Source organism: Plutella xylostella, chromosome 25, assembly GCF_932276165.1.
Source record: "Plutella xylostella chromosome 25, ilPluXylo3.1, whole genome shotgun sequence".
NCBI classification, from domain to species: domain Eukaryota; kingdom Metazoa; phylum Arthropoda; class Insecta; order Lepidoptera; family Plutellidae; genus Plutella; species Plutella xylostella.
The window spans coordinates 6,465,440-6,478,412 of NC_064005.1; the positions used below are offsets into that span (position 1 = coordinate 6,465,440).

Below are 12,973 nucleotides of genomic sequence, written 5' to 3' on the forward strand. Positions count from 1 at the left end.
AGTCGTCACCCCATCTAGCCGGAGGGCGACCCTCACATGTTTGCGTAGTCGCGGCCTCCACTCCAGAGCAGCATCATCATCATCATCAGCTAATACCGCTGCTGCCGCAGCCGCAGCTCAGGTCCGTGCAGTTCCATGAAGTTGGGGTTGTCCTCCTGTGGGGCTCCCGACAACATGTACTCCAGGTGGCGGATGTATAGGATCGCTATTCTGCAATGAGATGAGTTGTGCATTAAGTAGTGGTATGATGTGGTGCGAACCTAGGATGGTATGTTGAGGTTGACGAGTGCAGATGAAGACAGAATTTGAGAATAACAGCGTTACTGAAGTGGGTTAAGGCATCTGGTTGAATCTCCTTTTTGGTTGAATCACTAGCCCGTTCATTGGATGGCGCTACTCAATTGTATGACTAGGCCGAACGTTGATTGTACATACAAGCGTCACAAAACGTCCAACTAGTTAGCTGACTTAAAATCAGTCAGGTGGTGAATAAAACAAATATGGCGTCTAACAACTAACAGTTGACACAAAAAGCACCTATATTGTTAGTTTTTTGCAAATAAATTAGCTTTAAAGTGCGTTATTTGTGTTAAAATAGTGTGACAACATAGATTTACCTATTATTACGCCGCGAGCGGATAGTTTCAGAGAAAAAATTGTGGCGAAACTGGATACTTATGAACAACAATATGAGGTACGTTTATTGTTATTATTTAGTTAATTTTTGAGATAAGAGCTTTGTAACATAGTCTTTTTGTTACTTAACTCTTGTCTGGTCATGTTCACCTTAACCAGATATTACAAAGTTGCTATACTATATCCCATTCAACGACTTCGCTGAATGACGTTCAGTCAAGACGTCAAACGTTACAAATGCGTTACAATTAACGACTTGACGAGTTGTCCTTTAGTCATACAACTGAATAGCGCCATCCAATGAACGGGCTAGTGGTTCAATCAAAAAGGAGATTAAACCAGATGCCTGCGACATAATGACAGACCTACGATTATGCGAAAAAATATGAATGAGTCTGTTTGCCATTATCGTATCTTTACTTTAATTTGTGCCAAGCATCCTATAGGTACCTATATAGGAATAGGTACACGCAGATAGACTCTATCGGTCGGACGGTAAATAACTAGGTGACTACCGCTTCGTGAACCGCTGCGCTGATTGCCAACAACCTCACACATCACACCATTTCAAAACTTGTAGCTCATCCCAAGATACAGCGGGGGTCCCTAGATTTTGAATTATGTACAAGTCTTCTAGAAATAGATATTGCTATCACTAGTGCCTGTCGCCCTTAACTTACTGTAAGTTGAAATAGCCGAATGTTTGGCAAGTAAAGTAGGTACTCAGTACCTACCTATATATAGGTTTAATACTTATTGTAGCTTTACCCAAAATACATGGGATCCCAAGATTTAGAATTATGTAAGTAATATACAAGTCTCACGGAGATATTGCTTATTATCACTAGTGCCACCTTTTAATTTATCACCCTCTAAATTACTGTAGATTTAAATTGCCGAATGTTATGTTATGATATGATTGGCTAGTACCTATCTGCAGGACATTATCCTCACCTAAGACACTCGATCTTGGAGTACTTCTTCTTGGAGGGCTTGACGTCGGGCAGCTTGGAGCGCAGCAGGTCGAATGCGCGGTTCATGTCGCGCATGCGCGTGCGCTCGCGGTCGCACGCAGACTTCTTGTACTCTGGAAGAGGGTATGGGAGCATGATGATGATGGTAGACCATAGAGATAGGGGCATGTGTCGTATTGGCTGTTTGTGTGTCGCTGCTAGGAAAAAGCGAGTGTGTAGCAGAAAATGATTACCAGCTGATGATGATGATTCCAAATTCTTTATTGTTGTTAGTTACTATGGCGAATGTTTACTATGGGTACTTATACATATAAATATGAACCTGAAACCTAATCCTTTCATCGAGCCATATGTCTCTGATGAGGGATAACATGATTTCATCATCATCATCATCATATAATATATGAAGGTCCAGGTTTGATAGAATTACCTATTAGTTCAAAAACAGCAGTAGCCTGCCTTCAGTTATATCGGGAATGTGACTACATAGCACTGCTGGTAATAAGCTGGTTATTATGCTTAATTAGGTAGGTACTTACCTACCGCTTGAAAACTATCTAGAATGCGTAAGACCTAAATTACTAATACATAATGTAAGTATATCAACTACAAATAACGCAACGCCTGTGTAGTTATTTGAACAACTGGTTGTAACTATTTTAACTTGCCTACTCAATAATTACCCAAAGATGGCTGTTATGCCTATGAATAATGTAATATACTTATCACTTTAGGGAACATCGAAATATTGTAGTTTTAGACCTAATGGAAGGAAGAGTTCTTACCTATCTAGGGAGAGCATACACGTTTGGCCAAATAATGAGCTACCTGATAATTGTAGCACCTACATCTTCAGGGTCATGATCCATGATCTTTCTCGCAAGCACCGCCATAACAATGTGTCGGTCTCGAATGCATTGTACCATAGAATAATGATTGTACTTAACTAAGTTTACCCACATCCCAACTATTTCAAACAATCTCACAAAGTACACAACATCCTACCTTTTTCCAGCTGCAGCACTCTCTCCTTCCAGCTCAGTCCATCAGGCTGGCTGCCCTCGTCTATCACCAGCTTGCTGTGATCCGCCACCTCATGACCGAAGTCTAGCGACGACTCCGAGTTAGCCGCCTCATGGTGCAACCCTTCCCTGTAGTCCTGGTACCTCGGCGTATCCTGGGAGTCCAGCTCATGCGGCCGGAATATCCTCCTCGGCTCCGTATAGTCGTCGAGAACGTACGAGCGATGGTGTGAGATTGTCTTATCATACTTCTTGTGAGAAAATGTGTGTTCTTCCCGTGGCTTCTCTTCTGGCCGCCCTATTTCGAGGATAACACGGTCATCGTGCTTCGGCACTTCGTCTTCTTTCACCACGGTGTAGTTAGCTATGAGTGGTATTGGCGCGTCTTCGTCAAAGGCCTGGCTATACATTGTATACGACCTAATACCTCGTGGTGTTGGGTGAGACTGGGTCTCCTACATTCTCGCCTATTGTTATGCATATTCGATAAAGTTGCGTGGTGTGTACACAAGTGGCCGTAGGATTTTGTGTTTCAGTGATGAGGGTATGAGTCGTGTCTTTGTGTTGGTGGTATTGTGTGTTTGTTGGTAGTTGAATGAGTGTGACTAATGGCGGCACGCGGGGCGGCCTGTGTGGCGCTAGAAAGAACGGACGGAGTGTTGTGGTGTCTTTTTGTGTGTGCTAATTACACTACAGTAGCATTTTTTTAATCACCTAGAATTCAATTTCTTAGCTCGTTTTAATGCATAATTAAGTATTTTCAGGATTTCCTCAATGAAACAGAAAATGTTCAAAGCTCGACTTTATTCCTTAAATAAAAGTAATTACACTAGTAACTCACAACAGTTGCTATGCTTTAAGCATAGCCTCAACATAATTTAAATACTTTTTTAGTTTTTTAGGATTCATGCCTGACATTATAAAAGAAACATGCTAGATTTTACAATACAAATGAAGTATGATATAAATCGGTACTAATATAAATAATATTACTTATATATAAATATATATATACGTTAGGTCTAAATATAGAGGCACAAGGTCTTCAACACATTCAAGTACAATAGAAACAAATGTAACGCTGTTTTAAACAACTCTTTATGTGGCTATTCAAATCAGTAAATAAAGAAAACAAGACAATTATTTTACTTAGGCATTAGGGCGTTACTATTTCTAAATATTTATTTGAAAATATGTAATTGATTTGAGAATCATATTTTATAAATTGGCGGCTCTAGTCAAAGCAAGTAACGCCCTTATAATATTATGCAGGTATGTATCTAGTTATAGGCAATATTTTTATTTATTTCTAACAAATTGAGATTTTCGGGCTTTGTTTTACAAAGTAGCAACGACACATTTCAATATGCATTGTTTTTGTTTTACAAAGGAGCGGAACAAAATAATAATAAATGCTGATAATACGAGCCTTCTGTCATGGAATCTTGGTACTTTTTAATGTAATAAACGAACCTTTTCTCATTAATAGTGCATAAACAACTATTATAGTCATTTGTCCACCAACCCGCTCTGGGCCAGCATGGTGGACTAGGCCTAAAACCCTTCCTTCATTAGAAGGCGTGCCGCAGCAGTGGGTTCGTGATGATGATGACAGTCATTGGTACATACCGGGATTTAAACCAACAGCCTCTTCAAAACTTTGTATCTCGTCAAGCAGGAGATAGTCCCCTTCTACAGAGAAGTTGACAAGAATAAATGTTTGTGCATTAATTCATATAGTTAAGTAACTAAACTTTCAGTAATTAACCGTGAATGCGTTGGTGGACAGCTGCACACACGACTTTTCCAAGGAATTGGTCTTACTTTACATGGTATAAAAACTTAGTTAAAAATAAATAAATCCTAGCTACAGCTTGCTAAACATAAACTACATGTCAGAGGTTTAAACTAGCTATTCATCTTATGCTTATTGTAGCAGATCAACCTATAACTCCAGTTTTAATAAACTGTTTATTAGTAGTAAGGTCATAAGAGATCAGCGTATAACGTGTGTGAAAAGTGTAAGATAAAATTTCTTTTCAATCCTTTTCATTTTTAGCCTATAAACAAACCCGACACGCTACCAAACAATAATAGGTTTTATTCCTGCAGTAGATTTTACTACATTTTAATCTTTTTCAATACAACGCAGAAAATTCAATAATTAAATTTATAAAAACGAGCTTGCAGCAAAATACCAAAGTCTAATTCTTTTCTCACACACCTTAACAACAAACCTATCTACAAATCCAACCCTATCATTCATAGCTATACTTGAGCTTGCGTATCTTGAAGAACTGCTGCATCACTTCATCGGTGACCTGTGCCCGGCGCGCCTGGTACTCCGTAATGATGGGCGTGATGGTGTCTATGGCCGCCTTCTTCAGCTCTCCGGTTAGCATCTCGCCGGATTCGTAGGATTTCTTGATCTGTAATGAAGGCGTAAAAATATGTAAATTTATTTGCCAGCCGCACGAATGCGATGTTTATTAATGTGTATTCTCAATGAAGTCTGTAACATAAAGGGTGCGTGAAAGAAGTCTGATACATAAAAGTCAGGCGGACCCACGACAATCACTAAATCCTTTTACTACGCGGACAAATCTTCGTCAATAGCTCTAGTTTTTATCACCAACACTCCAGAGTCCAGGCCACCACTGAAGTCCGATATATGCTGCGCTATACTCACATAATATTGCCGCATGTTTTGCCTTTTGGTGGCGCGGATTCTGCCGTATCGGTGGAAAACACCAGAGCTACCTAATTGCTACGATTCGTAACCGTGGTTAAAGGACTGATTATCGTCAGGCCGTCAGTTGCTGTGAAGAAGTAATAAGACACCAGCATCCAACCCACCTCAGCGATCCTGTCGTCGTCTTCCATGAAGAACTGCAGGTACTGGAAGGAGATGTCGACGGCCGTGTTGCCGCCCCTCTCCCGGTGCTCCTCCACCGTGGCCTGCCCGCCCGAGAACGCGTACTTGTTTATCTGGAGGATAAGATGTAGGTAGATATTAGTTAGGCAGTGCAAGAATAGTTCAAGAATATTGGCGAGTTCTGTTCACGACGTCATTTTATCATTATAATCCAGCGAACGTTATCTTATCCTATTTATAGTATACAGTGTATAATTAAATACTCCTTTGAGCGAGGAATCTAAAATGCTATACAAAAAAATGGTAACGCCCACCTGATCTCTTTATAAATGTTACTAAACCACAAAAAACAACTTTATTCTTAATCTGCTGACGCCATTTTATCATTGTAATCAAACCAATGTAACCTTACCTTAGCCTTTTACAAACAGCGCATAAAGTAGATACTCTTGAGAAGCTACAAAGCGAAATAAAAAGTGGTGACCCCGACCTGATCACTTTATAAATGTTAATAAACCACACAATAACAAACCTTATTCTTAATCTGCTTAGGCGTATCATTCAAGAAGATCGACGAGTTCTGGTCACTAGCGGACATCTTGTGCTGTGCGCCCTGCAGCGCGGGCAGGAAGGTAGAGTGAATGAGGGCGGGCTTGGGCAGCTTCAGGCGGCACCCACCACGACATTTTAACATTATAATAGAGCTAACGTTACCGTAGTCTTGTATAAACAGCGTGTAGAGTAAATACCCCTTTGAGCGAGGAACCTATAAAACGATATACACAAATGGTGACCCCCACCTGATAACCACGCAAAAACACAATTTCCCCGCTCCAAACCTACCTTATTCTTAATCTGCTTAGGCGTATCATTCAAGAAGATGGACGAGTTCTGGTCACTAGCCGACATCTTGTGCTGGGCGCCCTGCAGCGCGGGTAGAAACGTGGAGTGAATGAGGGCGGGCTTGGGCAGCTTGAGGCGGGACGCATGACGCCATTTTATTATTGTAATCGAGCTAACGTTGCCTTAGCAGTATAGAGTAAGCGAGGAACCTAAAAAGCGATGTAAACGAATGGTGACCCCTACCTGGTCACTTTATAAATGTTAATAAACCAACCTTTTTCTTAATCTTATGACGCCATTTTATTATTGTAATCGAGCTAACGTTGCCTTAGCAGTATAGAGTAAGCGAGGAACCTAAAAAGCGATGTAAACGAATGGTGACCCCTACCTGGTCACTTTATAAATGTTAATAAACCAACCTTTTTCTTAATCTTATGACGCCATTTTATTATTGTAATCGAGCTAACGTTGCCTTAGCAGTATAGAGTAAGCGAGGAACCTAAAAAGCGATGTAAACGAATGGTGACCCCTACCTGGTCACTTTATAAATGTTAATAAACCAACCTTTTTCTTAATCTTATGACGCCATTTTATCATTGTAATCGACCCAACATTACCTTAGGCTTTTTATATATAGCAGCGTATAAAGTAAATATTATTTTGAGCGAGAAACCTACAACCTACCTTATTCTTAATCTGCTTAGGCGTGTCATTCAAGAATATGGACGAGTTCTGATCGCTAGCGGACATCTTGTGCTGCGCGCCCTGCAGCGCCGGCAGGAAGGTAGAGTGAATGAGGGCGGGCTTCGGCAGCTTCAGGCGGCACCCACCACGCCTTTTTATTATTGTAATGGGGACTACCGTTTTTTTGCTCACCAGTTGGCGCCACTGTCGACTGAGGTCAAGAGGTATAGCTGTCAAACTTATCAAAGGCGACTTTATCTATTACTTATACTTTTTATTTTATTTTTATTATAAAATCTTGAATCTCATAAGCTTAGAAGCGTCCGTAGTCGAGATGGCTTCAGTGATCGTAACTGATCACTGAGGTTAAGTAACAACTGGCACGGTCAGCCGTTGGATGGGTGACCGAATCAAGTGGTTCTTTTCAGGACGCTTCCGTGCTTCGGACTGCACGTTAAGCCGTGGGTCCCGGTTGCTGCTTCGGCAGCAGTCGTTAAGCCTAGTCAGAAGCCTTTATCATCATCATCATCAGCCAATAATCATCCACTGCTGGACATAGGCCTCTCCCAATAAGGAGCGCCACAACACTCGGTCCTCGGCCTTCCTCATCCAACCACTACCGGCTACCGTCCTAAGGTCGTCAGTCCAGCGGGCAGAAGGGCGTCCCACGCTGCGTTTGCCTGTTCGTGGTCTCCACTCGAGAACCCGTCTACCCCAACGGTTATCAGTTCTTCGGCAGATATGACAAGCCCACTGCCACTTCAGCTTGAATATTTTGATAGCTATGTAACCTTAGTCCTCAGACGGATAAGCTCATTTCTAATACGATCCATCAGAGAAACCCCAAGCATAGCTCTCTCCATAGCACGCTGAGCGACTTGAAATCCGTGGACCAGTCCTACCGTCAGTGTCCACGACTCTGAACCATACGTCATCACTGGCAGGGCGCAGTGGTTGAAGATTTTTGTCTTCAGGCTCTGAGGCCTTCGGGCAGCTTGAAAACATCTGACAGTCGGGTCGCCCACTTACCCGAACAACTTCAGTGCATTGTACTCATTCAAAAACGGCGATACGGCTCGTGACCTATCAGTACAAATGTAGGTACCTACAGCGAAAAGCGGATGACTCGCTTGCGAGTCGCCTCTGACTACCCCTTTGGGGATTGCAGCCGTGAGCATATGTATGTATGTAAGTACTTATGTCATAAGTTTATTAATTATAAATAACTATCATCATATCGAGTTACTATGCCGCAATGATGTGCAGTTCCGCTATGTCCGCTATGTTCGGAAAGAAAAGGAGGACACATGTTTTCGGGCCTCTTTTCCTTAATTCAGCTTTCAAAGCGTGCACATTCATCGACCAATAATCAATATTTGCGATAATTTCGCGAAATGAGATCACTTTTCAACAGGGAAATGAACAAAAATATAATTTGTTACGAAGCCCGCCAAATTATACCAGTGAAAAGTAGTGAAAAGTAAATGTCACTTAACCTCAGTCGACACCAGCGCCCCTAGCGGCAAATTCACACGCGTTACCTCCCATTGGGCCAACATTACCTTTAGCCTTTTATAAACAGAGTGTAAAGTAAATACTCTTTTGCGCGAGGAACCTAAAAAGCTATACAAAAAATGGTGACCCCGACCTGATCACTTTATAAATGTTAATAAACCACACAATAACAAACCTTATTCTTAATCTGCTTAGGCGTATCATTCAAGAATATCGACGAGTTCTGATCGCTAGCGGACATCTTGTGCTGTGCGCCCTGCAACGCCGGCAGGAAGGTAGAGTGAATGAGGGCGGGCTTGGGCAGCTTTAGGCGAGACGCCACGTCGCGCGTCATGCGGAAGTACGGGTCCTGGTCGATGGCGCACGGGACTAGTGCTGGCACCTGAGGGGTTAAGAGTGGGTTAGGGGGTACAGTATACATTCGTATTCGACTAGCGCTGGCACCTGACGGGTTAAGAATGGGTTAGAGGGTACAATATACAATGCTCGATGGCGCATGGGTCTAGCGCTGGCACCTGAAGGGTTAAGAGTGGGTTAGGGAGTTCACTATACAATGGTCCATGGCGCACGGGACCAGTACCGGCACCTGAGGGGTTAACAGTGGGTTAGGGAGAACAATATATAATAGTGCAATGCTAATGGCGCATGGGACTAGCGTTGGTACGCGCGGGGTTAACAGTGGGTTAGGGGGTACACTATATAAGTTTATAGTGAAGACAGCACCAGATAAGATTAATAGAGTGGGTCAGAGCATACACCATACAAATAGTGAAGACTTTTTACGTCGCTATATCGTGGTATGCGCTTTGTTTAACTGTGTGATACAGAGGATATAGAGCCCAAACAATAAAAATAAGCTTATAGGTAAGTACTTGTACCTATAATTTATTTTGGCAAATTACAATGATGTCAACAGTGCAACCAAAGTAGCACATTGATAATGACTGATAACTTGTTGTAATGCAATAGTTGTTATCACTATCACATTGGATGCTACACATTTGTAATTTTTAATTACAATGCTTTTACACACTTGCTAATCTTCGTATAATCCACTAAGGGCCACTTGCACCAACATATTAAATTTAGATTTAATATGTTTGTGCAAGTGGCCCTAAGAGACTGCTAGATATACACCCAGTTGCAGAAACGTCCTTTAAGTTTTAAAAACATCATTAAACCTTAAAGTCCAATTAAGTCGTTGCAGAAAAGCATTTTAATGTGACGTTTCATGAGACTTTTAAATTTATCTAATGAAATGTCAAATTTACCCTAATGAAATGTCAATGTCGCTTTTTCTTCAATTTTGCGTTGCACAAAGCCACATTAGCCACTAAAGTGACTTTATTTTGATGTTTGGTCCCTTAAAATATACTTCAAATCTAATGACCCAAAAAGCATCCATTATAACCAATTTTAAATATATTTTCTTATATTATTTATGTATTTGAAACTATTTCAATCAGTGTAGTGTCTTAAACAGAATTGTAATCGTTATTATAGCAGAGGAAAACATTTATGTGCTTGAATTAGAACCAATACACAAGTACTCATTACCGAAATTTCGCAATCTATCTATGCAGTGTTATCTCTTTATAAATAAAAAACATATTTTAAAATTGTCTTTTAATGTTTAATATTACTACAATAGTAGGTAATTCATATTTATAACTATGATTGTTGAATAAAAGTTATCTATTCAATTCTCTGCGGGTTGTTAATGCCTGCACCTCTGGCTCTCTGATGAAACCTGCCCAGCCTGCATCTGCGTATCCACGAAGCGGCTTTCCTGTACTTCTTCAATACGTAAGGCAATGGTCTTCCAGAGACTCTGGTCGTAGCAGCATCTAACCTACCAGTTAAAACAGTAACGAATAACGCGTTTTCTTCCGCAGTTTATTTCAGGTCACACCTGCATTTTTCACTTGTTTATCTTCCAGTATCGGCATAATTTTGCAGTTATGTAGTTAAGTAGGTAAAACAACATTGTAATTATAAAGAAAAACGATGCGGTGGTATTGTTTGTTGATTGATGGTTGATTGTTATTTCTTGACATTTCATTTTGCGTTTTGTTATAGGTGAATCAAATCTCAGAATAATGTAGAATTTCTTTAATTATTGTAATTTTATGCCAAACTTTATGATTTTTGCATGATCAAAACGCATTCGTTCACTCATTTCTACTCAAAAGTTCATTCATTTCCTAATGAGCACAGAGTAGATATGTTGAACTTGTCATTACTTAAAGGAGCAATTTTTATGTCCAAAAAAGTTTTGTGCAACAGCTTTAAAATAATGGAATCATTAGTGGTAATGACATAATAGCTAATGTGACATTTTAAAGAGGCTTTCTGCAACTGAGTGATACAACACTACTTTCGGGTTTCCTCAGAGCCCTTCCCTGGCTATTTTTCAATGACTTTAAGACTTTTTAGAATCCTCATTACCTGTTGAACATGGATAACTCATTTAGTAAACCAAAAACATGTTTAAATTACGCAATACTTACGATTTTCTTTCCAAAGATGAAAGGGAAACTAGTGGAGAAGGCCGGCGCCGCCTCTATAGAGGGGAAGGTGATCTTGCCGATGACGTCAGAGTCTCCAAAACCAAATATAGACTTTGCCTGGTTGTAGTTCACACACTTTTGTATCCGGACCATGTTTTGGTAGAATGCTGGGCATTGGCTGAAATAAAGAATAAACACTTTATACACGGTTTTATAGATACTTATTTGTATTTTATATTCTTTTTATTATCAAATGTAATGTCACAAGTCTATGAGTTTTTAATTTGATTCTTACAAGGAAAATTTTAGTCATGACTTTTACATATTTTCCTTATCCTACATAATATGTATAAGATTCACATAATTTTATAAATATACAGTATAAATAATATAGGTAAATCTGAACTAAAAACATATTAGCAACAGCCCAGTTTTCACTGAACACCATTTAAACTTACCCAATAAAGTCCAAGTCATTGAAAATAAAAGTCTTTTCAGGATCAAAACCAACCGCTATAATGTCTTTAGCATTATTGTGTGCCATTTTGATAGCTTCTTCTACTTTGATGTCTTTCCATAGAGCCTTCTCATCATCAGTCAGTTGGATGATTAGTGGAACATCAAAGACATCTTGCAGCCATCTGAGGAACATGAGTATTCATTACATCTGAGGTGGTGATACACTAATATTATAGAAAAGGATAGTCAAGATATACATGCACAACACATTGAAGCTCACAGGTTAAATAAAAAAATAAACATTTGTGGTATGCTAGAAAGGAGCATTAATAGTGAGTGGCAATAGTACATTATTAAACTGTTCCTTATCATCATTGGCTACCCTGCACAGTAACTGAATGATGCTAATCTAACTGGCCAATCCTTTTACTATGGTGACAGACCCCAACAAACTAAATAATTCTTCGATTCATCTATTTCACAGGAATATGAGTATTTATAGCAAATACTTACTTAGTGAACATAAACGGTATCATGTGGCCGATGTGCAAGCTCTCGGAAGACGGCCCTCGGCCAGTGTAAAGGTAGAATGGTTTGCCGGCTTCTTTCAGATTCAATATTGTGTGCATATCTCTATGGGAGAAAAAAATACCTCTGCGTAGTAAATGGTGGGCTGAAAAATAGAATTTCACATATTACAAAAAAGTAATTAAGTAAGAGAAATATTTTAAAATAATTAGATAAGGACTTCAGTTTTGAAATTAACAAAAACTTTTTGTAGGTACCTTTGTGTCCAGTAACTTTTTCAAATCTTGCAATGAGCTCGTCGTCTATCTTGCTGCTACCAAACTTCTCTGAAATAATTTAAAACCATCTGTAAGTACTGAAAAAACTATATTTTTTTCTAAAGCATTTCATATAGTAACTCTATTACTGTGCTGCGACCTTAATGAAATCAATGATAGTGAAGATACAATAAAAATATGACTAACTTATTAGTTTATCATAGTCAAATCCTTTCTCTGACTTGCTGGAAACATTCCAAGGGTCCACGACATCATCGTCATCATCATTTACTGCTAGTTCTTGTAGTTTCTCAGTAGTAGTTGAATCTGCCATTCTGAAAACAGGGGAAATATAAGTATTTATGGGCACAATTTATAAGAACTTACATTTTGAGGTTAAGTCTGTAAAATTTAATACCTTATCTGAAACTGACTACAGCAGTTTCTAATAAATTAAAATTGTACACAAATTTAATACGTTGGGCTCTAATATAACTATTATTATTCTAGCTGACGAAATTTCCACGAAAAGAAAAACTTCGGCATTTCCCTTTTTGACAACTTGCGTTTCAAAATTATCTAAAAGACACGTCATCACTGCACATTTGAGGTTTCGATGATTTTGCAACACAGAAAAGCTCATATTTGTATTTATTTCTGATTTTACAAG

At 39.6% G+C, this 12,973-nt stretch overlaps 2 protein-coding genes across 2 annotated transcripts; both read right to left on the reverse strand.

Moving 5' to 3' along the window:
- Positions 1-19: 19 nt before the first annotated feature.
- On the reverse strand, positions 20-3,264 carry LOC105397842 (fer3-like protein). The gene is made up of 3 exons (XM_048630347.1): positions 2,616-3,264; positions 1,591-1,723; positions 20-210 (listed from the first exon to the last, which is right to left on the reverse strand). Exons 1-3 carry the CDS (start codon positions 3,040-3,042, stop codon positions 90-92), a joined length of 681 nt encoding a protein of 226 aa, XP_048486304.1. The 5' UTR covers positions 3,043-3,264; the 3' UTR covers positions 20-89.
- Positions 3,265-3,419: 155 nt separating this feature from the next.
- Positions 3,420-12,890, reverse strand: LOC105386986 (tryptophan--tRNA ligase, cytoplasmic). The gene is made up of 9 exons (XM_038107524.2): positions 12,722-12,890; positions 12,511-12,638; positions 12,304-12,372; positions 12,032-12,191; positions 11,518-11,700; positions 11,060-11,237; positions 8,725-8,931; positions 5,489-5,620; positions 3,420-5,061 (listed from the first exon to the last, which is right to left on the reverse strand). The coding sequence occupies exons 2-9, from the start codon at positions 12,635-12,637 to the stop codon at positions 4,891-4,893; spliced, it is 1,227 nt and encodes a 408-aa protein (XP_037963452.2). The 5' UTR covers position 12,638; positions 12,722-12,890; the 3' UTR covers positions 3,420-4,890.
- Positions 12,891-12,973: the final 83 nt, after the last annotated feature.